This window comes from Fukomys damarensis, unplaced genomic scaffold (assembly GCF_012274545.1).
Source record: "Fukomys damarensis isolate Sample0158 unplaced genomic scaffold, DMR_v1.0_HiC HiC_scaffold_31, whole genome shotgun sequence".
Taxonomy (NCBI): Eukaryota; Metazoa; Chordata; class Mammalia; order Rodentia; family Bathyergidae; genus Fukomys; species Fukomys damarensis.
This window is the reverse complement of record NW_022900943.1, coordinates 1,953,841-1,962,633: the sequence shown is the minus strand read 5'-3', so window position 1 is coordinate 1,962,633 and position 8,793 is coordinate 1,953,841. Positions and strand designations below refer to the sequence as shown.

General features: G+C 48.2%; 1 protein-coding gene across 2 annotated transcripts in view; it reads right to left on the bottom strand.

Annotated features, from left to right (window-relative positions):
• Window positions 1–8,793, bottom strand: part of Saxo1 (stabilizer of axonemal microtubules 1) — a 70,262-nt gene that overhangs the window by 27,019 nt on the left and 34,450 nt on the right. For both annotated transcript variants that reach the window (XM_010630919.3, XM_010630920.3), the window contains one exon: window positions 348–550. In XM_010630919.3, the coding sequence (XP_010629221.1) occupies window positions 348–550 (203 nt within the window). The remainder of the gene's footprint in view (window positions 1–347; window positions 551–8,793) is intronic.

Sequence of the window (8,793 nt, the reverse complement as noted above, 5' to 3'; positions counted from 1 at the left end):
ATATATATATATAGTCACCTGTCTTAGGTCAGGAAGGCTGGAAGGCCTCTGTCATGGTCACTCCACTTTGCCACTGTTGCAAGAAAGTAGCCACAGACAATGCATAAACGAATAATAATGCCTAAATCACTGTGTTCCACTGAAACATACTTATGAACAATGAACTTCGAATGTCACAAAACTTTCACGCATCCTGAAATCATCTTTTGATTTTTTTCAAACACTTAACAGCTCTGGAGGCACTCTGAGCTCTCCAGCTGGTCGGGAGCAGCTGCAGGAAGCTGCCCGTCCCCCGGAAGGATGGTCACACGCCCGCCCGCCCGCTGGCCGCCCTCGCCGCCCCCCACCTTTGTACGAGGGCAGACACTCCATCTTGTCACGGCAGGGGTATTTACTGTCCCGAGGCCTGATGGGGCCCACTCGGCAGGCAGGATAGGGGTTGTAATCTTGCTTATACGTCGTGAGCAAGTCCATGTTCTCTTCACTGGGGACGAACGGCTCGGGCTGGTGGACTTTCACTGGCACCGCTCTGTGAGGCCCGAAATCCCTCCTGGAGGAAGAAGGAGAACACGTCACTGGGACCCGGTGTGGGGCAAGGCTGCCCGTTCAGCCCAGCTCTGCGAACATCTGCTGGGAAGTCGCTCTCAGCCTCTCCCCCACCTGCTCTTCTCCACCACTGCCGACTCCGGAGGAAGCTGGGCACCTGGGTGTCACCGGCTTTTCCCTCCCCCTGGGTTCAGACCCTGACCATTCTCACTCGGGTCACCGACAGCTGACCTCGCTGCTTCTTCCTGCGTTCTTGTCACGTCTACTTCAACACCCATGGTGTGACCGGAATAAACTCTCTAAGTGGAAAGTCACATCATTCTTCTCTCCAGTTTAAAGAATCTTCCAGATAAAAGCCAACTTCCCAGCACAGTTCGCAAGCTGCCCACTGACACTGGGAACTGCTCAGCAGGGCCCCTCTCCCGCCCCTTCCCTCAGGGGCTGTCAGGTACTCCCCGCTTTTTCTCTATACTCCTCCACCCTCCTGTCTACTTGTGCTCACACATACCTCCTTCTTCTGCTTGACCTTACAGAAAACCCAGGAGAGAAACAAGCAAAGTAACTGGAGACCCTCAGTCCCATTTCACTGCCGCGTGCTGTCAGTGCCCCGTGACTGCAGTGAGTATTCACACAGCAGGGCCAAAGGGCGGACACGGGGTGGCTGCCACCAACGTATGTTACATGCATGTACGAAGGTGCTGAGGCCCGGCTCCCTGTAGTCACTAACTAGACAGAAGGAGAAGAGTGGATCTGAAAAGCAGGACCACTTCCACCAAGTGGAAAGTGGTCCCTACGCAAGTCCTTGCACCGTTATAAAAGGGCCCCCCCCCCGTGTCCTGTGCCACCCGGAGCCGTCCTGGCCACATGCGGTCAGCTCGGCCTGTGCTGCCCAGCAGTTCAGTCTCGGCTTCCCACTGCCCGGCTCCACCCTCACACAGGGCTTCTGCCTCACTCAACAGTCTGCTTTCGCCTGGAACCCATTCATCCACTGGACACGGAGAAGGAAGCTTCCCTGGTGGTGTTTGCCAAAGCAGCCTCCCCGAGGGAGGGGAAGGTTTCCGGACAGGAAAACATTAGGCCTGAACACCAATAAAACTTACTTCCCGGCCGAGATCTGGAGTAGCACAACTGAGCATGCTTGACTAGCAAAGGTAACACGCTTTGCTGTAACCTGTCTTGCATGAATTATACTCAGGGCTGTCAATAAACCCAAACTGGATCCTGAAAACGCTTGGTGGGATGGCAAGAGGGACAACCAGTCTCTCCAGGGCTCTGAGGGGGAAGTGGGAGATGCTTCATTTGAACTCCCATAATACCCTCCGGGTAGATCTTAGAATATATCTTAGTGACAGGAACGGGGCCCCCAGCCTGGGCTGCCTTCCCGGGGCCTCACCACCGGCAATCAGCGAGAGAGCCAGTGACACTGAGCCGTGTGGAGGCAGCCGGTGTGTGGGCTTTATGGAGGCAGAAGCCAGTCCGCCCCACCTCATACCCTTCTGGGTGATGGAGTACCTCACCCTGGAGTCCTGTCCAGCAGTGAGTCAGGGAATGGAGAGTGGAAGGCCACAGACTACAAAGATAAATGGAAAGACCCAAAACTGCCTGTCTGGAAACCAGTCCACTGGAAAGTCAGCTTTCCATCTGAAAGGCGATGATGCTCTGAAGGAAATGCTCCCACAGGACTTGAACATACATCCTGGGGGCTGGACTGAGAATTCAAGGAGACCTGAAACCACACACCTCGAAGCCTTCATAAAGCCATGTTTGACGACGGCTACCCAAGCCACTGGCCGCCTTCACTCAGGCCAAGAACTCTCAGGAGATGCCGAAGGCAAGCGTGAGGGACGAAACTGGGAGTCTGGGCTGCCACACGGAAGCCTCCACTGATCCCAGAGCACCCAAGTTCTCTCCAGACAAGGCCTGCCATGTCCAAGGCCTGCCATGTCCAGGGTCTGCACTGCAGGCCACACACCCTCTGCCACTATGACTCCCACCGATGAGCCCACTTCCTCTCACAGACACCGTGGGAATCTTCCCTCACTGGCTGCAAGCTCTCTCACAAAGGAAGCACACATAATGCCCCCTTCTCCTGCCACTTCCACTGGCCAAAAACGAACAGAGGCTCACAAGGACCGTCCAACAGTTGGTTTCTCAAAGCCCAAAGCAAATGCAGTGAAATCCTTGCTAGCCATGTTTGGGTAATGAATTGTTGCAGTACAAAATACAAGTTCCTGTGCAAGGGAACATCTATGGTTAAATTTACTGGTTGGTTACAACTATGACAAACAATTATGGGAGGGTGTATCTTCTGAAAAGAGAAAAAAATTTTTAATTTCAAGCTTGATTCATTTAGTCCTTACCCAAAAATAGTTGCTGGAGCTTAAGACAGAATTGAATCAGAATTTATGTTTCCTCATTATGTTTTTATGTTGAGAACGTTCACAGAAACCTATCGTTAACCACAATATAACTGCACGTCCCCAGTCACACATAATCTCTCAGTCTTTGAGTTCACGAGAAAGCATTTTATTCTTCCCAAAAATTGCTCAAATTGACCAGATTTTTTTTTTTTTAAAGAACACTGGATCTCCTCTTCTCTTCCTGTACTTGTGCCCTCTATGACTATGAACCAAGAAAAAAAAGTTGGTCAAAGACCTCAGCTTCTTTTAGGTAAGCAGCTATAAAAGTTATATAGCATGGAAGGCCAAGAGTTAAACCCAGAGTTAAGTAAAGGTTGAAGTGGTCCTGCTGGGGAAGTCATAACAACTTGACTTCAAGTCATTTGGCAAAGCTAAAGAAAGGTGCTTGACAAGAATTTGAGTGCAGAAAAGAGGAAGCAGCCCAAAAGCTAACTAGGATCATGGGACTACAAGGGGGAAATGCAGATTTTCACCATGACAAAGGGGCCAGGCAACAGTTTTTTTAATTGGTATTTGCCTGATAAACAATGCCCTTCAGAGGAATGTTTTTTAAAATGTCCATTCCAGGCAAGATGGGAACCTATCCCAGGCCACTGAGATAAAGCCCTTGGCTGAACACAGGGCTTGATCCCTGGCCCTGATAATGATGGAACACAGAGTCCTCCTTACCCTCACGGAAAGGGACAGGATTCTAGTACCTGCACCCCAAGATTCAAGTTACACAGACTCACTGCTCCTCTAGCTCTCGCTCCTCAAATGCTGCTAAGGCAGAGGCTAACGTCTGGGAAAAACAAAATTTAAAAACTAACCTGAGCGCACTAAAGAGAAATGAAAAGGGCCGATTTGGGGAGGGTGGGAGAAGGAATCGGCACCACGCTAAGTCTTCACAGGCTAAGTTCCTGTTACTTGCTTGAGATGCAAAGCTTCTACCCCAAAGGCTTTACTCTGCACCAGGTCACGCACCCAAGAGGAAAGTATTTTCCATTCTCTTTTGGAACCAAGAAACAGAGGATCAAATGTGAGGCAACTACGTGTGGTAGCAAAGAAGAAAAAAAGGAGGGAAGAGGACAAAGGTCAAAAGCCAGAATTCTATATAAAGCTGGACTCAGTCTCCATTTGACCTCATGCATATGGAGACTTCAGACAACCACACTAAGGGCAGAGAACTGAACTGAGATTTGAGCAGCCACCAAGGACAAGGAATTTACATTTTGAGTCTAATCAGATATTTGCCTGATAAACAGTGCTCTTCAGAGGAAATTTTTTAAAATAATTGAGTCTCCACAACACAATATTCACAATGTCCAGAACCAACCCAAAATTACTTGACATGCATTCAGAAAAATGTGGCCATTGCTCAAGAAAAAAGTATAATCATGGAGACCAATTTCAAGAAAACCCAGAGGTTGGATTTACCAGATAAGGATTTCAAAGCTATTAATTTAACTATGCCAGTGACAAAAACAAAACACTTGCCAGTAAGGTCATCATAAATTAAAAGGTAAGAAATTTCAGAAAATAGAAACTACATGAAAATGTAAAATTGAAAACTATAGCATCTATCAGTAGTGCGCCACCTGCCTCACAAGCGCAAGGACCCGAGTTCAATCCACAGTACCAAAAATAATAATAATAATAAAATAAAAACACACACAAACAAACAACAACAAAAACACAGCATCTGAAGTAAAATAATCACTAGCTGGTCTATGTAGAATGGAGATGAGAGGAAAACTCAATGAGCTTAAAGTTAGATTAACAGAAATTATCCAGTATGAAAAGCAAGATGGGGGAAAAAGTTTAGGTAAAAGTAATGAATAGGGCATCAGGGATGGAAGAAATATTTGACAAAGTAATGGACAAAATATACACAAATGTAACCAAAGGTGCACATCATCAAAGACAATTCAAAAGCTGTAAAACTGTCCAGGCAGGTCCACTGCTGAGAACTTTATGTGAAAGTCTGCAGCGATTCTCAGGCCCAACTTATGAAGACGAATAAACGTACCCAGTGGCATGGCTCTGAGTTGGGGAGTTGAGTGTGCATTTAAGCAGCAAGTGTATCAAAGTCTATGGAGAGAACAAGACTTGGATCCAATACCGACAGTCCTGCTTCTTCCCAGACTTTTACAGAGGATGCGAGGTGCCTTCCTCTTGCAGAGCTCTCCTCCCAACTCTGAGGTCTCCTCAGTAGCCTCATCAGTAGATCAGAGTCTGACACACCTAATCCCAGTCTTTCCACCTTTCGGGCAAACCCATCAAATCTGAGCCCAAGTCTCTCAGCTCCTCTGCTTCTCCACTGGGCTCTCTCCATGGGCTCCGCTGTATCAGGACAGAAGTCTAACACCACTGAAGACCTCTTCTGAGGCTATTCATTTTGCCCACCTTTAGGAGGCTAACAAAAATAATGGCTCATTTGGGGGCCCACTGTTTTACAGGGTGACGTGACTACGGGGAAATGAGGCTTGAAGTGCAAACCTCTAACTCATAGACTGAGCCTCAGATCTACCTGAACTAAAGGCAAAGCCTATGCACGAGAACTAACAAAGGCTGCAAGAAATGGCTTCACACTGAGGAGGACTGGAAATCCTAAGCATTCCCCTTATGGCGCCTGCTTTAAATCCCCAAGATTTACGACCAGAAAGAGCTCTGTGAGCTGTAATCATGCCTCATGCGGGGATGATAACCTTTTCAGAAACTAGGTGCTGCGTGTGCCTGGTCTTAATCACCAACCCAGTCAAGTCCCGGTCCGCGTGAGTTTTTCCTTCAGCAGGTGGGAGCCCAAGGTCCACTTCAGACACGAAGCAGAGGCAGCTTTCAGACAGAAAACGGGGTGGGATGCGGTGATAAGTGTCCTGGGACAGAGTAACAACCCACACAGACAACGTGGTGTAGAGACAGTGACCCACTGTGCTTCCAGAAGCCTGTGGTAGAGCATACGGTGGCTTCTCCACATTTTCTGAAACTGCATAGTTTTGTTCTCAGTCTATGAAAACTAGTGTCTGGCACAGCCGGCATAGGGTTGAGAAATAACAAAACTAAAGCACAAGGAAGAGAAGAGATATCTCTGCCATTCCCTCCTGACTTCTATTTTTTGAGGTAGGAAATACGAAAAAGAAATCTAGGTTTGCTCCTTTTCTTCCCTGTGGGTAAACTTGATTCTACTATTTTTTTCTTTTTAAAGCCTTTATGATCATTAATTTATTGTTTTGGAAATTCTTCCAGTAACTGTAGTCCTCCCTTCTAGTCACATCTTGTTATAAATTCTATTTATTGTTACTCCGTCTCTGGCAGGGGCAAAGGAGACTTTTGGGTAATATGTTTATTTTTTAAGTGACATAGGCAAGGATAATTTAGGACAGGTCAGGGGGGTAAGTTTTGTTTTGCAAAGCACCATCAGGAGAAGGGGGAGTGTGTGGGGGTACATGCAGGGATCTCAGAGCTAGAGGATTTGTCTAGGGTTTGTCTTTATTCTCCTAAACTTTGGGCAAGGCACAAAGAGCATGTCCACCATCCAGCCCTCAAAGCATCCTTTTCTGTACTTACAGGACAGGGAATTACTCCTAATACCACAGTATCTGGTACTTTACCTCTCACAAGATACTCTGTATTCCTTGCAAACTTGGTATAAGGAGATGAAAAGAGCCAAACCTAGACCCCCGAGAGTGGCATTTAAGTCATCCCTCCGCACTGCTCTTTCCTAAGTGTGCCTAGGTCTCTTTGCTGGTATCGCCCATGGCTTCCTAAAGTTTCCCATCTGTATCAGTCAGGGCTTACTAGAAAGACAGATTTAACAAAAGATATACAAATATATGAGAATTTACAAGATTGGCTCACAATGGCCACCTGCAGAGTCCAGTGAGGAAGAAAGCAAGGGCTGTCTGCGCGCTGGGGACCCGAGGGTCCAGTCGAAGGCCTGGAGCTCCAGGCAGTGTTCCAGCGAGTCATCCCAAGAGGCTAAAGTCGGTGCTGAAGCCAGGAGCTGATGTCCATGGTGAAGGAGAGACTGGAAAGAAGAGAGCAGCCTTTCCTCTTCGTTTCCCTTTACATCACTTATGCACAAGCCCTAGGCTGGGTCTTCTGTCTTAATCCCCTCAGTCACACTCAGAACTGTGCTGATCAATTTAGTTAGGCATTTCTTACTCAAGCTGACACAACCAGTTAACTATCACGCCATCCTTTACTGAGGCCTTCTGACATTCAGAGATGCTATTTTCTTGCACAAATGAAGCCCCAACTATAAGGCTCATATTACATAATGTTATAGTCTGTCTGAGAAAGCAGTTGCTTATTACACAACGATTTCAGATAAATACTCTGCATGAACGTGACCAGATTCAGGCCAAGCATCAGGCAAGGCCCTCAGCTCTCTCCCATTCTCAAGCTGCCTCTGATGAGTAGTTCCCGCCGAGTTCAGGGGTCCACTGACTTCGCCTCCCCCTTCTTGACTCTCACCAGCATGTGGATGTCCTCTCCTCAATACGCCAGTCTCATGGAGACCCTGCTCAACTCACTCCGAGATTTTCTATCCTATGGGGTCACCAGCCAGAAGACACCACCCGGAGGTCACTGAAAGAAACTGTCGGTGGAAGATTCTGCTAGAGCAGTGAGAGCAAACCTTCTAGAGACCGAGTGCCCAAACTGCAACTCAAACCCCACTTATTTATTGCAAAATGCCAGTGCTGCAATTAAACCCGAACCCTGGGGTTCTGGACAAAATCAGCCGTCAGCCGATGCTCACCTGCTGACAGCCTGCAGCACAGTTCCAGGTTTGGCTGACTGACTTATATATAGCAAAGACCCACCCTGGATACGGGTGACACCAGCTTGCAGCCCAGATGGAATGAAAAGAGAATGGAAAAGTGGAGTCTGCCATTTCACTTCTCCAGAGGAACTGCAGGCTTCACAGCCACCTGTGGGGTCCAGCGCAGACCCTTGGCCTCCTGGAATGGACCCTCGGCAGTGTCTCCAGGAGCTCCAGGCCTTCAACTTCCAGCTGGATGTGCAGGCTCTCTGGTGGACAGCACTCCTACGCTTCCTCCCAAGTCTGCAGGCAGCCGGAAGCCCACCTCGAAAATCCTTGCGCACCACGCATACTTTCAGGTCCACTCGGTGCCACCCGTGAATGCTGACTGATACACCTTACCTGAGAGGTTTCTCCCACCCCCGCCACTGGGCTCCGCCTCTGCACAGACCCCGATCCAAACAGTCTCAGCTGGGAGTCCACTAGAGTAAGTCAAGAGGAATTGAAAAGGAAGTACATCCTTCATTCCTATTTCTTGAACATTCACGAGAACCCCATTCAAAATCTACAGCATAGAGTCTGGGCCCCGACCCACCGCGGGAAGGAGAACCACGCCTGCTCCGGACCCAGCCGCCATCAGTCAAGCGCCAGGAAGGTAGCCACGGGCGCCCCTGAACCCCCATAATCTCCCCACCCCCGCACTCTCAGACCTCCTGACTGTGCCAGTCTTTGGATCCACTCTGCAAAGACAGAGGTGGTCATCAAGGGTATTTTTCTGAGTTTCCAACTTTGAACATCTTTAAAGAAAGGGCGTGGGAAACTTGTAATAGAACGTTGTGGAGTTCAACCGTTCAGAAGGTTGGGGAACTCAATCGGGGTCTTGCAGCCCCAGGTCAGTCAGTGTCATGGGGTTTAGCAATCAGCTAACTGAGATCAGGGGTCTTGCATCCTCACTCTGTCTGAGCCATTAAATGGTAAATACACTATATTGAAATTTTGTTCACTGCAGACATGTTCTGGACTGCTTCTTGATTTCAATTTAATTCAAATGATTTAAGGGTGATAGACTAGTGACTACCACAG